At 41.1% G+C, this 18,740-nt stretch overlaps 1 protein-coding gene across 2 annotated transcripts in view; it reads left to right on the forward strand.

Moving 5' to 3' along the window:
* LOC122664791 (sacsin) overlaps positions 1 to 18,740 on the forward strand; it is a 160,578-nt gene that overhangs the window by 60,160 nt on the left and 81,678 nt on the right. Inside the window, exons 3-4 of one of the 2 annotated variants that reach the window (XM_043860769.1) lie at positions 837 to 839; positions 10,861 to 16,856. In XM_043860769.1, coding sequence (XP_043716704.1) covers positions 837 to 839; positions 10,861 to 16,856 — 5,999 coding nt within the window. The remainder of the gene's footprint in view (positions 1 to 836; positions 840 to 10,860; positions 16,857 to 18,740) is intronic. The other variant, XM_043860770.1, reaches the window with a different exon arrangement.

An 18,740-nucleotide genomic window follows, 5' to 3' on the forward strand; every position in this document is an offset into this window, starting at 1 on the left:
GTTGAGCCAAGTAAGATTTCAATCTACTTATCTCGACGTTGTCATTCCCAGTTACAACAATGTCATCTACATAAATAATGGGGCTTGTGACTATACCCTTTCCTCGCCGGATAAACAAATTGTGGTCAGCCTGCCTCTGTAAATACCTATTCCTTAGAATGGCTTGCCTGATTCTCCCAAACCGGGCCTTAGGAGATTACTTCAGGCCATTAAGTGCCTTTTTTAAGAGACAGACTTTCCCTTGTGCTGAGGAGAACTTAAAACCAGGTGGAGTCTGCATAGACACCTCTTCTAAGTCACAATAGAGAATGGCATTCTTCACATCTAATTGGTACAACAACCAATCTCTATTAGCAACCACTGATAGAAGAACTCTGATTGAGTTATGCTTGGCCACAGGAGCAAATGTCTCTTGGTAGTCAATGCCGTACACTTGATTGTACCCTTTGGCCACCAACCGAGCCTTATCTCTTTCCACAGTACCATCTGATCGGTACTCAATGGTATAAACCCACCTGCAGCTAACTGGAACTCTCCCCCTGGGAAGATCTACAAGTGCCCAAGTACCACTCTTCTCAAGAGCCATCATTTCCTCAGACATGGCCTCCTTTCACTTTGGGTCAGGCACAAGTGCATAACCTTTGTGACATTTTGGGGAATGGAAGAAGAGGCAAGAGCAATGGAAAAGGCAAGACCTGTAGGAGAAATAACATCATAAGAGGCAAACTTGGCTATGGGAATAGTACAAGTTCTCTTCCCTTTTCGAACAACAACGGGGAGATATAACTCAGAGGAAGGAGAGGAAGAGTTACTTGATTGAGGATGGTGAAGCTCAGGATGTGGATCCAAAGAGGACTCTTGGGATGTCTTCTTTCCCTTTCCCTTCAGACATTCACCTCTTTTGTGCACAACCAACTCCTTTTCTTTGCTAGCTAACTCATTTTCATTGCTTGCATCAACACCTGAATGAGTATCAACATCAACAACATCCATTGCTCTGTATTTTCAAATGTCAAGTAGAAATGGGGAGGTAGAGGTAGGCAAAGGAGACAGAAAAGGAATGACATCAACAGCCTGTTCACTTTTATTGCTCTCCCCTGAAGTGGATGCGGATGAGAAAAGAAAGGAATGCACTCAAAGAAGGTGACATCCTTGGAGAGAAGCTGTCTTTGGGAGGAAGGGTTGTAGCATTTATACCCTTTAGTAGAAGCATAATAGGCAAGGAAAATACATTTGAGTGCTTTGGGGTTAAGCTTTGTTGGAGCTGATTTATTGACATGAACATAGCAGACACACACAACATGGTAAGCTTGATCCTCATGGGCTCTGTTGCATTTTTCTTGGTTATTCGGCGACTCAGAAAGGGCACAAGTGCTATCATCCTCCATCTCGCTGCATACTTGTCTCTATGGATGTGGTGTTCGATGAAAGTGAAGCCTTTTTTCCCATTGCCACACCTCTTTTGGGGGGTACTCTTCAGTCAGTCTTCACGGGAAGATGTGCTTTTGTTTGCTCTTATGGAAGAAGACTTGGGTTCGGAAATTTCGGTTCTGGAGGAGCCCACGGTTCCTTTGAAGATGTTTGTTCACACCAAGTAAAAAAGACAGCAAGATGGAGCCACCAGTATTATCATTGAGCCACTTCAATCGTCACTTCTTGATCCTATTCAATCTTCACTTGGTAAGGCTCCTCCTATTTCTGATTCTACATTAGATTTGCCTATTGCCATTCGTAAACCTGTTAGAACTTGCACTTTACATCCTATTTCTAATGTAGTATCGTATGAGTCTCTTTCCCCTTCTTTTCAAGCTTTTGTTTATCCTTGTCGTCTATCTCTATTCCTAAGCACTAGCAGGAAGCATTAGCAGATTCAAACTGGAAGGCGGCGATGATAGAAGAAATGAAAGCACTTGGAAAAAATGAGACATGGGATCTAGTTACTCTTCCTTCGGGGAACAAACCTGTGTGGTGCAAATGGGTGTTCACTGTGAAGCAGAAATGGATGGTACAGTTGATAGATATAAAGCTCAGTTGGTTGCCAAGGGCTTCACCCAGACATTTGGCATTGATTACCAAGAGACCTTTGCTCCTGTGGCCAAGTTAAATATTGTTTAGGTTATTCTCTCGTGTGCAGTTAACTTTGGATGGGAGCTACAACAATTGGATGTGAAAAATGCGTTCCTTAAAACCGTGAAAAGGAGTGGACGGTTGTCTTTTGGCATGGGGAATTCGAAGAGGAAGTTTACATGGATGTCCCTCCAGGGTTCTCTAGCTCAAAAACCCATGGAAAAGTATGCAAATTGAAGCGACCTTGGTATGGGCTGAAACAATCACCTTGAGCATGGTTTGGGCGCTTTCATAAAGTGATGATATTTCCTGGTTACAAATAGAGTAGTGCTGAACATACTATGTTCACCAAGAAAAATTGTGAGTTGATTATTGTTCTCATTGTGTACATCGATGACATCATGGTGACAGGAAGCAACAATGGTGGGATAGCCTAGTTGAAGACTTTTTTGGGTACTGAGTTTGAAATTAAGGATTTGGGAAAGCTTCGCTACTTTTTTGGGATTGAGGTTGCCCGATCAAATGAAGGTATCTTCCTTTCTAAACGGAAGTATACACTTGATCTTCTGACTGACACTGGAATGTTAGGGTGGAAACCGGTAGAGACACTCCTAGAGGCAAATTTTCTTCTCAAACAAAAGGATGGTCAACCTGTAGATAAAGGGGGTTATCAGAGATTGGTTAGGAGATTAATTTATCTCTCTCAAACTAGGCTGGATATTGCTTTTGCTGTTAGTATGGTTAGCCAATACATGCATGACCCCTACTCCAGTCATTTGGAAGTTGTTTACAAGATCTTGTGGTACCTAAAATCAGCCCCAGGTAGAGGGGTTCTTTTTTCTCCTCATGATCATCTGCGTGTTGAGGCTTACGCTGATGCTGATTTGACTGGCTCTCCTAATGATAGACGTTCCACCTCTGAGTACTGTACTTTGGTTGGTAGGAATCTAGTTACTTGGTGTAGCAAGAAGGAGGCAGTGGTTGCTCGGTCTAGTGCAGAGACTGTGTTTAGGCCTTAGGGTCATGGCCCATGGCATTTGTGAACTACTTTAGCTTCAAAGTCTTGTCCAGGATTTGTGTGTCCATTTTTACTTTCCTATGCAGCTCTTTTGTGACCAAATATCAGCCATTAGCATTGCTCACAACCCGGTTCAGCATGGTAGGATGAAGCATATTGAAATTAATCGTCACTTCATCAAAGAGAAGTTGGAGCAAGGCATTGTTTGTGTATTGTGTTCCCTTCATTACTTCCTCCGAACAACTGGCAGATGTGTTTACAAAAGGACTGGCTAGCAAAATTTTTCATCCAATTATTTCCAAGTTGGGCATGATTGACATCTATGCACCAACTTGAGGGGGAGTGTTGTAATTTGGGATTCAAGGGTATTTATGTTATTTTGTCTTATTTTATCTCTTAGGGGTATTCCTGTACTTGTTCCTATTCTGGAACATTCTCTAGTTGATTATAAATAAAGTGGGCTGTGGACATAAAGTCACAAGCTATTATTCTTCAATTCTTCACACATCTTCCATTTGGCTTGCCCAAATTGGCTCCAAAGTTGACAGATCTGCATGAACCTATGAAGTCTCCATTTAAAACTCATGTATCCTCATCCGATGCTGCCACATGCTGCCAATGACTGAATAACACTGTGTTAGTAAATTAGAACTTTGTAATCAGATCAGAGAACACAGAAAGAGAAGAAGAAAAGAGAGAAGAAGAGAGGAGAGAAGAATCTCGCAAGTCCCAAGAGAGGAGAGGACCTGCGGACAGAATTGAATAATCTGCCGCAGGTCTGCTCCTTATATATTTATAATAAAATCCAAAAAATAACAAAAGGGCAAGTATGCCCTTACATAAACGACTCAGGTGAGAGCAGAAATAAACATAAGAACAAAGATTATTTTGCCCCTATGACTACATATCTCAACACTCCCCCTCAAGCTGGAGCATATATATCACCCATGCTTAGCTTGTTACAACACGACCGAAACCCAAGAGCAAACAAGGACTTAGTGAACACATCAGCAATCTGATCAGATGAAGAGACAAAGGAGTCTCAACAAGTTTCTTCAAGACGGTGCTGCGAACAAAGTGACAATCCATCTCTATATGCTTGGTCCTCTCATGAAAGACCGGATTACTAGCAATATAGATGGCTGGCTGGTTATCACCAAACATCTTCATAGGTGTTGGAACTGAAAACCCCATCTCAAGAAGGAGAGATCTAATCCACATCAACTCTGCAGTAGTATGAGCCATGGGTCTATACTCTACTTCTGCACTGGACCTGGCAACAATGGTCTGTTTCTTGCTTCGCCATGTAACTAGGTAATGTAGCTCACAATAGGATAAGGATCCTATTAGAGGCTAATCAACAGGATCTAAATACAGCTGCTGGTTTGGCTAGGCAGTTTGGGCTGTTTAGGGCAAATCCAGGGTTTAGGCTAGGGTTATGGATGAAAATAATATATGGTAATGATCAGCAGGTCTAGGGGGTTATTTTGATATAAAAATATGGGGATTTGGATCAGTTTAAAATTCCTACTGAATTAGGGTTAGGGTTTCGGGTTTTAGAAATTAAGAAAAATTACCAAAACTAGGGTTTTGAGTGGGATCTAAGGGCTGGGACTAAGGTCGAGTTTTCTAAACAGTAAGGGGAAGGTCCGACTGTAATATGGGCTGAATTGAATGGCTAATTAGGTCAGAACAGGTTTTTGACTATTTAGGGTTTAGTGGAGATGAAGGGGAATTAGGGTTTAGCTATGGAAGAAGAGGCAGGAGGCTAGGTTGAATGGAGGGGTTGATGTAGTGATGCTGTGTCTGAAGTTTGAAGGGATTTGGCTGATAGGATATGGCTGGACTGAATTTAGAACACTAGGGTTTATGAAATTAAAACAGAAAATAAAGGGATCGAATGGGGAAAGACCGAAGGAGAAGGAATGATAAAAAACAGAAATTAAACTCAAACTCACCACTGGAATCCACCGGCAGCAGCTTGAATGATGAAGGATGAAGCCACCTTCAGAGAGAGATCCTCCCAGTCGTCACGGCGTAAGGAGTCGGAGGAATCCACCCACCCTTTCCACCTTGAAATCCACAAGGATGCACACTCAAAGGAGCGAACAAGCGCAGCATCGGCCAGCAGCAGAAAACAGTCTTTTTAATTCAAATTTCAATGTGGGGGAGCCCTCCACGATTTACTATATTAATAAGATGGCTTTATGCCAAGTCCTAGTACAATTTAAAGTCTTTTCCTTCTAAAATCGTGGAAGGAAGAGATTTAATCTAATTTAACTTATTTAAAACAGTAAAAGACCTATTTAACCCTACTAACTTAAGTTAAAAGATATCTAACTTAAAATAACTAATTTAATAGAAGATTCTATATTAGCCAATAGGATATAAGGACCTATTAACCAATAGGAACACTTCACTTAAATTAGACCAATTGAACTAATTGGATGCAACCAATTCTAAACCGGTTCAATCTAAAAACAGAAAAATAAAGCTAAGTATGGAAAATAATAATCCTAATCTATGGCTCCCTATTCAAGCCCTAAGTTCAAGGCTTCTTCTTCTTCTTCTTCCTTCTTGGAGCTGCATCACTAGGTTTCCTCCAACACATAGTTGTCACGGCGGTTAGGAGACCCAAGGCGGTGGAGAGGGCCAAAGTTTAAGGTGACACCAACTAGGCGAACAAGGCGTCCAAGGCGCCCGCCTAGGCGACGCCTTGACAACTATGCTCCAACAAAAGTACAATATCCTGTAGTAGACTGACGGTCACAGCCGAACCTACCCAATCTGCATCAGAATAGGCAACAAGCTCCATATGTCTATTTGGACGATAAATCAGTCCCTTCCTAGGGGTTGCCTTCAAGTATCGAAGAACCTGAACTGCTGCATCCCAGTGAGACTTACATGGGAATTGCATAAATTGGTTGAGAACCCCAACAGTGTAGGGCCTAGTGACTGTCAAATATAACAAATTTCTAATCAAGCTTCTGTAGGTATGAACATCCTTAAGACCCTCACCATCATCAGAGCCAAACTTGTGATTAGGATCCATAGGAATGTCAACTGGTTTTGCAGCAAGCATACCAGTTTCGGTCAAGAGATCTAAAACATATTTCCTTTGGACATGCTGATTCCTTTTTTACTTCGGATAACCTCAATCCCAAGGAAGTAGTGAAGCTATGGCCCAAGTCTTTAGTTTGAAAATGCTGCTGTAAGTAACTTTTCACCTCTTTGATCCCACTCTCATCATTTCTTGACACAATGATATCATCAACATAAACTACCAGAACAACCAACTTCTCTCCTTGGCGGCAAACAAACATAGAATGGTCTGAGAAGCACTAGGAAAAACCAAAATCAGTCACAACGGAACTAATTTTTTCGAACCATGCTCGGGGGGACTGTGTCATCCCATAAATAGCCTTGTGTAGCCTGCACACACGTCTACTATTCTCCCCCTGAGCAATATACCCCGGAGGTTGCTCCATATAGACCTCTTCAAGCAGGTTACCATAAAGGAAAGCATTTTTTATGTTCAATTGGTACAAAGGCCAATCAAAATTTACAGCAAGAGAAATAAGAAGACTAACAAAATTCAGTCTAGCCACAAGAGAGGTCTCAAAATAGTCAACACCATAGGTCTGGGTGTACCCCTTTGCAACTAGACGGGTTTTAAGCCGCTCAACAGATCCATCAGAATGATACTTAATAGTGTACACCCACCGACACCTGACCAGATCTTTACCAGGAGGTAAATCCACCAACTCCCATGTATGTTGAGTCAGTAAGGCATCCATTTCCACATCCATGGCATTCTTCCAAGCAGGAATAGTAAGAGCCTCAGTGTGAGTGCAAGGCACAGTATAAGAAGACAAGTACCAAGACTATGAAGACAAGATGGAAGATGGGACATGGAGACAAATTTTCAATTGGATAGGCAACTAAAGACTTTTGAGTACATGAACGTTTACCTTTCCGAGTGGCAATTGGTTAGTCATTAGAATCCCGATCAGCTGGTATGTCAAGAAGAGTAGGTAAGATCGGATCTCTACCAAAGGTTAAGGAAGGCATAGTAAGCGATGCAGAAGGGCCAGTCTGATCTGAATGGAGTTGCTCAATGTGCCTCTTGCACCGGTACACCTGTAGTGCAGGAGGAGACAAAGGAACAATGGCGGGAATGGGAGGAGGATCAGACACAGCTAATGGGTCACTGGACAATGTAGGCTGATCCAAAAAATAGGTTGTACCTTCAAAGGTGACATTAGCACTGACGAACTGCTTTCTAGTAAGAGGGTCATAACACCTATAGCCCTTCTGGGTCCTAGAGTAACCCAAGAAGATACACTTGGTTGACTGAGGGTTCAATTTATCACCATGGAGATGATGATTATGAACAAAACAAATGCACACAAAAACACGAGGTGGTAAGTTAAATCTCGAAACACCCGGAAACAAAACAGAAAAAGGAGACTTGTCATCAAGAACAGATAAAGGCATTCGGTTAATAAAAAAACAAGCAGTAAGGACTGCATCACACAAAAAATGTTTGGGCACCTAGAGATGCAACATGAGGGCCCGAGCAACTTCAATTAAGTGCCTATTTTTTTGTTCCGCTACCCCATTTTGTTGAGGAGTATAGGAGCAACTAATTTAATGAATTATGCCATTATTAACACAAAAAGAGGATATCTCAGTTTGAACAAATTCCAAAGCATTATCAGACCAAAAAACTTTTGTAGAAGCATTAAATTGAGTCTTGATTTCATTGCAAAAGTTTGGAAACACATTTAAAAATTTTGATCTATCCTTTAAAAGGTACAACCAAGTAGTCCTAGAATAATCACGCACAAAAGTCACAAAATACCGAAAACCATGTCTATTACTTGCCCGACAAGGACCCCACACATCTGAATGCACTAATGAAAATAAAGAAGTACTATGGGGCAAAGAACGAGAGGGATAAGTAGCACGATGATGCTTACCCAACTCGCAACCCTCACACTCTAATTTATTTAAAGTTTTAAACTGAGGAAAAATAATCTTTAACCTAGACAAAGATAAATGGCCTAGCCTACAATGCCATCGAAAAGGGGACTTTCCACCAACAGTAGTGGCTGCAGCCGAAGCAGAAGCGGCAGCACCACTCAGATAATATAGCCCATCTTTTTCATACCCTCGACCAATCGTCTTTCTCGTGTGAAGATCCTGAAAAACACAGTAAGAAGGGAAAAAGGTCACAGAACATTTCAGATTTTTTGTAAGTTGGTTAACAGAAAGAAGACTTAAGGGAAATTGGGGAACATGTAAAACAGAAGAAAGAAAAATATTAGAATTAAGACAAGCAGTACCATGATTGGTAACAGACGTAGAGGAACCGTTGGCCACAATAACAGGAGGGGTATAAGAGTTAGATGAAATAGAACTAAAATTGATAACTTACCAGTCATATGAGCGGAAGCCCTTGAATCAATGATCCAGGGTGTGGAAGTGGAAAAGAAAGCAGCAGGTGTACCTGCATGAGCCAATGTGGCAGTGGTAGTGGATGCCCAAGTAGTGGAAGTGGATGACTGTAGACTCTTGATACGACACATGAGATGTAGTGGATGACCAAGTAGTGGAAGTGGATGACTCTAGACTCTTGATACGACACATGAGATGTAGTGGATGTCCAAGTAGTGGAAGTGGATGACTCTAGACTCTTGATACGACACATGAGATGTAGTGGATGCCCAAGTAGTCGAAGTGGATGACTCTAGACTCTTGATACGACGCATGAGATGTTGCATCTCATCATGGAGGTTGGTAGAGGAATCTCCCATGGTCGAACTAGCCTTACCATCACTAGGTGAAACAAAATCAGAACCATCTTCTAGAGCTGCATGATTAGCCAAGTTTTGAGCCCATTCAGGTTTCCCATGCTTGGACCAACAAGTATCAACAGTGTGATTTGTCTTCCCACAATAAGAACATAACCAGGCTGCTTTATCAACATGCTGCCCACTATAATTTTGACCCCCAAAACCACGGTCTCTAGTAGTAGTAGTAGTAGTAAAAGCTGAATTCTCCTTGGGGTTGGTTTTAGGCTTGAAACTGGGAGAACAATGCGTTGGAGTCGAGAGAAGGTGTCATTCAAGGTAGGGACAGATTCACCAGCAAGTAGTTGTCCCTTTACAGCTTTGAGACTAGGATTCAACCCAGGCAGAAATTTAGAGACGAAAAACTCATTCCTTTGGGCCTTTAACTTCTCAATATCAGTGGTAAGGGTCTGGAAAACATTTAATTCTTCAACCATGCCCTTAAAAGCACTATAATAATCCTGGAGAGACTTGTCTGACTGCTGAGACTGAAACAACTTCTCATAGAGCTTGAAAATACGGGTCATACTCTTCTCTTGAGAGTATGTTTCCTTTAAGTCATCCCACACTCCCTTTGCCTTGGTGTGGAACATGATATTGGCAGCAATATCCGGCTCCATGCTATTCCATAACCAAATAAGAATGATAGCATTCTCCTTATTCCAGTTGCTGTAATCCTTGAATCAGGTTCTGGAGGAGGAGAGGTAATGTAGCTAAGTTTGTCGTTAGCTATAATGTAAACCCGATCAGCTTGTGCCCACAGTAAATAGTTGGAATTCCCCTTAAACTTGATGGAAGTAATCTAAATATTGACATTGTCATGAGGGGTCTTTGAATCAGCCATAACAGACAGACTTCAAAAATCGAGTAGAACAAACACCCAGGGCAGCAATCAAGGTTGGAGGAAGAAAGTGGACAGCAGCAACCAAACCCAGCAACAACTGACCATAAAAAATATCCTTGGCAGTAAGAGGAGTAGTACCAAACAGCAGCAAGATCACAACTGTAGAAGCCAACCAAAAAAAATAAATCGATCTCAGGGTTCCTGGGAGAAATCGATAGCATGGTTCTGGGAAGTATAAGAATGCCTTCGATGAAGCAGCAAACTCAGTCAATTCAGGTTGCAGAGACCACCAGAAGCAGGGCTGAATCGAAGAACTCAAAAAAAAAAAAAAAAAACTTCCCAGAAAAAAAATCGATTGTCAGGGTTTTGATCCTGACATCAATTTAGCAGTCTTCAAAGATAGTTGGTGTAGAACTCCAATCAGCCATTAACCGTAGGTATAAAGTAGTAGAAATCACTCCATTAATCTTCAGAAAGGAGTGGTTTTAAGCCATAAGAAGAGCAGCTATTGGTGGCTGCACATCACTAGGGGAAATCGAAAAGAAGAAATCAGAAGAGGATCGTGGGGAGCACTCTAATCTGATTAAAATAGCTCTGATACCATGTTAGTAAATCAGAACTTTGTAATCAGATCAGAGAACACAGAAAGAGAGAAGAAGAGAGAAGAAGAGAGGAGAGAAGAATTACGGGTGGGCTAATTTCATTACTAACTGTGTATAAGATTAAAAAATGGTGAGGGAGTGTTTGTGCTAGGTTGTGCTGGTTGTGTATGTACTGTTTTGTTTGTCTCTCTTGTTGTGTCTGCATGGATACCTAGTCCATTCTGACTTTTCACTAAAAAAAATAAAATAAAATAAAATAAAAATGAATAGTTTGTTGCTTATGTGGTTGTCTATTACTATTGCTTGGATTATCTTTATTATTTTATGTGCATTTTTCTGTTGCAAGTACTCTTACAGTTTTAACCTGTGAACTGCTTTTGCCTAAAATATTATGTTTCACTGTTTTGGATGTCTTTATGAGCATTATTCGTAATTGAATCAAATGATGTATTGATTGAATGTGATTTTTGACAGGATGATGTCCTGAAGCATGGCCAGGCATTCTGTTTTCTTCCTTTGCCAGTCAGAACTGGATTACCCGTACAAATCAATGGTTACTTTGAGGTTTCCTCAAACCGCCGCAGCATCTGGTATGGAGCTGACATGGACAGGGTTGGAAAGCTTCGTTCGGACTGGAATAGGCTTCTATTGGAAGATGTCGTTGTTCCTGCTTTTACAAAATTGCTGCTTGATCTACGAGGGTTACTAGGTCCATCTAAGTTGTATTATTCGATATGGCCCCGGGGTTCCTTTGAAGAGCCATGGAGTCTTCTAGTGGATCAGATCTACAGAAGTATTGGTAAAATTCCAGTCTTATACTCATATCTTGAGGGTGGAAAGTGGGTCTCACCATCTGAAGCTTTTCTTCATGACAAGGAGTTCAGTAAAAGTAAGGAACTTGGTGAGGCCCTTGTCTTGTTGGGAATGCCTATTGTTCATTTGTCGTCTCCTTTGTTTGACATGCTCCTGAAATATTCTTCAAGTTCTAAGCAAAGAGTGGTCAGTCCTGTGACAGTACGCCATTTCCTTACGAGATGTGAGTTACTGATTACATCAAGTAGATTTTACAAACTGGTATTATTGGAATACTGTCTCCAAGATCTGATTGATGCTGAGGTTGGTCAATATGCAAGTAGCCTGCCTTTGCTTCCTTTAGCAAGTGGCGATTTTGGATCCTTTTCTGAAGCCTCACAAGGAATTTCGTACTTTGTCTGCGGTGAGTTGGAATACATGCTGCTTCAACAAATCCCTGATAGAGTGATTGATCGTAATATTCCCTTGGACATACTGAATAGACTGACTGGTATTGCAATGTCCTCAACAGCCAATATTGTGGTTTTCAATGTTCAGTATCTACTGCAGTTACTACCTAGATTTTTTCCTGCTCAGTGGCGATACAAAGAACGTGTTCTTTGGGACCCTGAATCTACTCTTAACCATCCCTTGTCATCATGGTTTATGCTCTTCTGGCAGTATCTGAGAGATCGATGCGAGACTTTGTCTATATTTTGTGATTGGCCCATCTTGCCAACCACTTCCGGGTATCTGTATAGAGCTTCTAGAAGCTCAAAATTGATTAATGCAGAAAAATTGTCTGATACATTGAGGGAACTCCTAGCTAAGATTGGATGCAAGATACTAAACCCTAACTATGGAGTTGAACACCATGAGTTATCTCAATATGTCTGTGATGTTAATGGTGCTAGTGTATTGGAAGCAATTTTTGATGTTGTCTCCTCAAATGAGGGACTTCTGCAATTATTTCACAATATTATTGATGAAGATGAGAAGAATGAGCTTCGTCAATTTCTTCTTGATCCAAACTGGTATGTCAGAGACTGTATAGCTGATTGTCACATACGGAACTGCAGGAGGTTGCCTATTTTCAAAGTATATAGTGGAGCTAGTCCGCAGACTTTCAATTTTTCTGATTTAGAAAATCCTCGAAAGTACTTACCACCTTTTGGTGTTCCCGATTATTTCCTGGGAGGTGAGTTCATTGGCAGCTTATCAAATAATGAAGAAGAGATTTTATTAAGGTTTTATGGGATTGAGAGAATGGGGAAAGCACGCTTCTTCAAATTAAAGATGTTAAACAGAATTGGTGAATTGCAACCAGAATTTCGTAACAAATTGATGATTTCTATCATGCAAGACCTACCTCATTTGTGTGTTGAGGACATATCTCTAAGAGAAGCTTTGAGAAAATTAGAGTTTGTCCCCACACTAAGTGGTGTCCTAAAGCGTCCTGAGGTTTTATATGATCCTCGTAATGAAGAACTATATTATCTTCTAGAAGATTCTGACAGTTTCCCATATGGTGTATTCCAGGATCCAGGTGTTCTGGACATGCTACTAGGTTTGGGCCTGAGGACATCTGTATCACCTGAGGTTGTCATACAAAGTGCTCGCCAGGTTGAATTATTGATGCATAAGGATCAAGGAAAGGCACATTTAAGGGGGAAAGTGCTTCTTTCCTACTTAGAAGTGAATGCTTCTAAGTGGTCATTCCGTCCACCAAGTGATGGTCAAAGAGCAATGAACAAACTTTTCTCACAAGTGGCAACTACTTTCAAGCCTCGCAATTTGGAATTTGATGTCGAGAAGTTCTGGAATGATCTTCGAATGATATGCTGGTGCCCTGTTTTGGTTGACGCTCCCCATCCAGCTTTACCCTGGCCTGTGGTATCATCTATGGTCGCACCTCCTAAGTTGGTCAGATTACGTGCCGATTTGTGGCTTGGTTCAGCGAGTATGCGTATACTGGATGGTGAGTGCTCTTCAACTGCCTTATCATTTAGCTTGGGCTGGTCTTCCCCACCAGCAGGAAGTGTAATTTCTGCCCAACTTCTCGAACTTGGGAAAAACAACGAGCTTGTTACAGATCAGGTGCTTCGGCAGGAATTAACCCTAGCAATGCCAAGGATATACTCTATATTGACTAGCATGGTTGGTTCTGATGAGATGGATATTGTAAAAGCTGTTCTAGAAGGGTGCCGCTGGATTTGGGTGGGAGATGGGTTTGCAACATCAGATGAAGTTGTCCTCAATGGTCCTCTTCATTTGGCTCCTTATATACGTGTCATCCCTGTTGATTTAGCTGTTTTCAGGGAATTATTTTTGGAGCTTGGCATACGAGAAATCTTGAAGCCCACAGATTATGCTAATATTCTATCTAGAATGGCTGTGCGAAAAGCTGATGCGCCCCTGGATCCACAAGAACTCAGGGCTGCAGTACTGGTAGTGCAGCATCTGGCTGAAGTTCAGTTTCAGAATCAGCAGGTTCAAATTTATTTACCAGATGTATCATCCAGGCTATTTCCTGCAGCCAATCTAGTCTACAATGACGCACCATGGTTGCTTGGTTCTGGAGATCCAGATACTGCATTTGTTGATGCATCTACTGTTGCTATGAATGCTAGAAGAACTGTTCACAAATTTGTGCATGGCAACATTTCAAATGATGTTGCAGACAAACTTGGTGTATGCTCACTTCGTAGGATATTGCTTGCTGAGAGCGCTGATTCAATGAATTTGAGTTTGTCTGGGGCTGCGGAAGCCTTTGGGCAGCATGAGGCCTTGACAACCAGACTTAAACATATAGTTGAAATGTATGCGGATGGGCCTGGGATTCTTTTTGAGTTGGTGCAAAATGCGGAGGATGCAGGTGCTTCTGAGGTTGTCTTTCTCTTAGATAAAACTCAATATGGGACATCATCTGTTCTTTCTCCTGAAATGGCAGACTGGCAAGGCCCTGCTCTATATTGTTTCAACAGTTCTGTCTTCAGCCAACAAGATCTTTATGCAATATCACGTATTGGTCAGGACAGTAAACTGGAGAAGCCCTTTGCTATTGGAAGGTTTGGTCTTGGCTTCAACTGTGTTTATCATTTTACAGACATCCCTGCATTTGTTTCAGGTGAAAACCTTGTGATGTTTGATCCTCATGCCTGTAACCTGCCTGGGATCTCTCCATCCCACCCTGGCCTGCGAATTAGATTTGCTGGGAGAAGGATTTTGGAACAGTTTCCTGATCAGTTTACTCCATTCTTACACTTTGGCTGTGATTTGCAGCAATCTTTTCCTGGCACACTTTTTCGTTTTCCTCTTAGAACCGAAAGTGCAGCCTCTAGGAGCCAAATAAAGAAAGAAAAGTATGCAATTGAAGATGTCCTATCACTCTTTTATTCGTTTTCAGAAGTTGTGTCAGAGGCCCTTCTTTTTCTCCGGAATGTTAAAACTATCTCTCTTTTTGTGAAGGATGGAGTTGGCCATGAAATGCAACTCCTTCATCGGGTTAATAGGCACTGTATTAATGAGCCTAAATCTGATCCCAATCCTCTGCATCCTATGCTTGGCTTTATTCATGGAAATCAGCGGAGTGTTATAGACAAGGATCAGTTCCTCAACATATTAAAAAAAACCCCTGATAATGAATTGCCGTGGAACTGTCAGAAGATCATGATGACAGAGCATAAGCCTTCTGGTGATATCTCACACTTGTGGGTAGTCAGTGAATCTTTGGGAGGTGGACGTGCAAAGAAAAAATCTCTTGCCTTGGAGAACAGGTCTCATAATTTTATACCTTGGGCTTGTGTTGCTGCACATTTGCAGTCTGTTAATTTGATGAAGACTGAGGAACCAAGTGACTTCACTGAAGGACAGTCTATTGATGACAATCCATGTAATTTTCATGTTCCTTTGGATTTTATGCAAGATAGAAGGGATTTTGAGGGCCGTGCATTTTGCTTCTTGCCGCTGCCAATTACTACAGGTCTACCAACACATATTAATGCATACTTTGAGTTGTCATCAAACCGAAGGGATATTTGGTTTGGCAGTGACATGACAGGGGGTGGAAAGGCACGCTCCGATTGGAATATATACATCCTTGAGGATGTAGTTGCACCGGCTTATGGTCATCTGCTTGAAAAATTGGCAACAGAAGTTGGTCCATGTGACCTGTTTTTTACACTCTGGCCCACAAAAACTGGGCTAGAACCATGGGCATCACTAGTGAGGAAACTTTACATTTCTATAGCAGATCTTGGTCTCCGTGTCCTGTATACTAAAGTTCGAGGGGGCCAGTGGATCCCAACCAAACAGGCCATTTTTCCTGATTTTACTTTTCCTCGGGCAACTGAGCTTATAGAAGCATTATCAGATGCAGGTTTACCTACAGTTATTGTCTCTAAGCCAGTAGTGGAGAGATTCATGGAAGTTTGTCCATTGTTACATTACCTGACACCTCAATTGCTGAGGACCCTATTGATTCGACGGAATCGTGGTTTTAAGAACAGGGATGCTATGATCTTGACACTTGAATACTGTTTAAGTGACATAAAAGGACCTGTTAACTATGATTGTTTGCATGGTTTACAGTTGGTTCCTCTTGCCAATGGTTTATTTACGACATTCAACCGAAAAAGTGAAGGTGAACGAATATTTGTTACCAGTGGAGATGAATATGACCTTCTTAAAGATTCAATTCCACATCTTCTGGTGGATTCCTCTGTTCCAGGAGGAGTTCACAGGAAACTGCATGACATTGCTGAACATGGGCATTTAAATATTTCTTTGCTTACATGCCATCTTCTAGAGGGACTCTTTCCCAGATTTCTTCCAGCAGATTGGCAAAATGCTAAACAGGTATCCTGGGAACCGGGTCATGAAGGTCAACCAAATTTAGAATGGATGGGGAAACTATGGAGCTATTTGAAGTCATCTTGTGACGACCTTTCAATTTTTTCTAGGTGGCCTATATTGCCAGTTGGCAAAAATTGCCTTCTGCAGCTTGTCAGAAATTCAAATGTCATTAAGGATGATGGCTGGAGTGAGAACATGGCATCACTATTGGAGAAAACGGGATGTTTCTTGCTGAAGTCTGATGTGCAAATAGATCATCCACAGCTGAACAATTTTGTGCAGGATCCAACTGCAAGTGGCATACTAGATGCTTTACTAGGTGTTGCTGGGGAGCCACAGGAAATCGGGAAACTTTTTGATGTTGCATCAGAAGGGGAGTTGCATGAACTTCGAAGTTTCATTCTCCAATCCAAGTGGTTCTGTGCGGACCAGATGGACTGTAGACACATTGAAACGATAAAGAATCTTCCCATGTTTGAATCGTACAGAAGTAGGAAATTAGTTAGTTTAAGCAAGCCTACCAAATGGCTGAAACCAGAAGGTGTGCATGAAGATCTTTTGAATGAAGAGTTCATTCGCACAGAGTCAGAAAGAGAAAAGACCATTCTAAGAAGCTTTTTGGGGTTGAGAGAGCCTAGAAGGGTTGAATTTTACAAGGATTATGTACTCAATCGGATGGCAGAATTCCTTTCTCAGGAAGGAGCTCTTTTAGCCATTCTGCAAGATGTAAAGCTTTTGATTGAAGAGGATACTTCCATTAAAGATGTACTTTCACAGACAGCTTTTGTTTTGACAGCTGATGGGTCATGGAAACATCCTTCAAGGTTTGAAATTTTCTTCTCACTCTAAAGTCTTCGATGGTTTGGCCTAATTATGTCACGTGGTTTGCATGATTCTTTTTTGATAAAATGATTTTTTGTTTTGTTTGGTAAAGCAAACTTTCTTTTCTTTTTTTGACCATTGACTGCTTGCATGATTTTTTTCATTTTCTTTGGTAAAGCAAACTTCTTTTTCCGTTTTTGATTACATTGAATGCAATTGTATTCATGTGAGAGACCATGCTATTTCTTGGCACTTACCCTTCCTACATTTCTTCCACATTGGTTTTGTTGTGAGCTTGTTTTTGTTTTAATAATAAACTCTTGGCTTGTCAATTTTTTGGATGGCTTTGGGTTTGGATGAGTGGAGTACTGGGGCTCTTCTATTATTTCTGGGAAGGATGAGAATCATACAGCATTTTTCGTTTGACTTTGGTTTGGATTCACACTGCATTTTCATTTGATCATTGGTTTTCTCTTGGTTTTCCACCTATGTTACATGGATAAAGGTGAGGGTGGTGTCAGAGTAGGCAAAGTTTAAAAAAGGATACTGTAAACCCCCCCCCCCCCCACCCAAAAAAAAATTATGGATTCAGGAACCCAAGGCCCATACAGCATATTCATATTTCAATCTTTCGAAATCGGGAGAAAGATTATTTGTTCCGCCCCTTATTTATTTTCACGGTCCACTTGTTTGAACTATATCCAGTGCTGAATTAGTTGATCTGGCCATTGGATAGAGAGTGGACCACCTGGATTGTCCGTATTACAAATTCTATGGCCAATCTCAAACATATGGCTCACCATCTAGTGGATTTGCTGCCATAGATTTTTCATCCATCTGATCACTGGATAGCTCATTTGACAATCAAGGTTTGAAATTTTGGATTTCGACCCCATTTCGATTTTTGTCAAAACCAAAATATTTTGGTGAAATTTCGATAGTCATTTCGTTTTGATTTTGGTCAAAATTGATATATTTTGTGAAATTTTGGGCATTTTGACTTAAATTTCAAACCATGCTGAAAATTCAAACTGTTCAATAGACATGGCAGTATGTGGAAGTGTGGGCTACCCAATGCATGAGGCTCCCACAACTGCGGGGTCTGGGGAGGGTCATAATGTAGTAATGTACGCAGCCTTACCCCTGCTTCGCGTAGAGGCTATTTTCCGACTTGAACCCGCGATCACTAGGTTACAATGGAGCAACCTTACCGTTGCACCGAGGTCCATCCTCTGCATGTGGAAGTGTGGATTTGTCTTTAATAAAGTTCTGAAGCCAACTTCAATCATATGACCTACTATGTATTGAATCTTTTAACTAGCTGTCATAAACTTGACCAAAATTGTCCTGTTGATTGTCCCACATGGCATAATGCTTTTGGGTTGAAACTTACTACGAGTCAAGGATGATGTGGACAATATTTCTACAAAAACTTGGACTCCAACTAAGCTGCAACACAACAGTTTAGTGCCATTTGGTTAAAATTATCTTAATCAAAGAAGGAAACTCAAGCCCTTTTAAATTAATTTCACATGATGTATACTGATGCAAGTGATTATTGAATTGTTAAGAAAGAGAGGAAACTATTTTTATTTATGTTAGAATGACCCAATTGCGTGTATTGTTTGTTCTGATCAATTGGGATGGGTGTTGTGAAAATAATTTAATCATATATAGAAATCCTTTAATTGTTATGAGAGAGACCAGCTCTTAACGTGTAACTAAAGCACCGTTTGATAACGTTTCTGCTGTTTTTGTGTTGAGAAACGGCAGAAACAGTTTTTTCAGTTTCTGTGCTGAGAAACAGTTTTTTGGGTGTTCGAAATCGTTTGGTAAACCTGTTCCGGAAACAGTTCCATAACACAATTGCAACACCAATGGCATTT

Source organism: Telopea speciosissima, chromosome 6 (assembly GCF_018873765.1).
Source record: "Telopea speciosissima isolate NSW1024214 ecotype Mountain lineage chromosome 6, Tspe_v1, whole genome shotgun sequence".
NCBI classification, from domain to species: domain Eukaryota; kingdom Viridiplantae; phylum Streptophyta; class Magnoliopsida; order Proteales; family Proteaceae; genus Telopea; species Telopea speciosissima.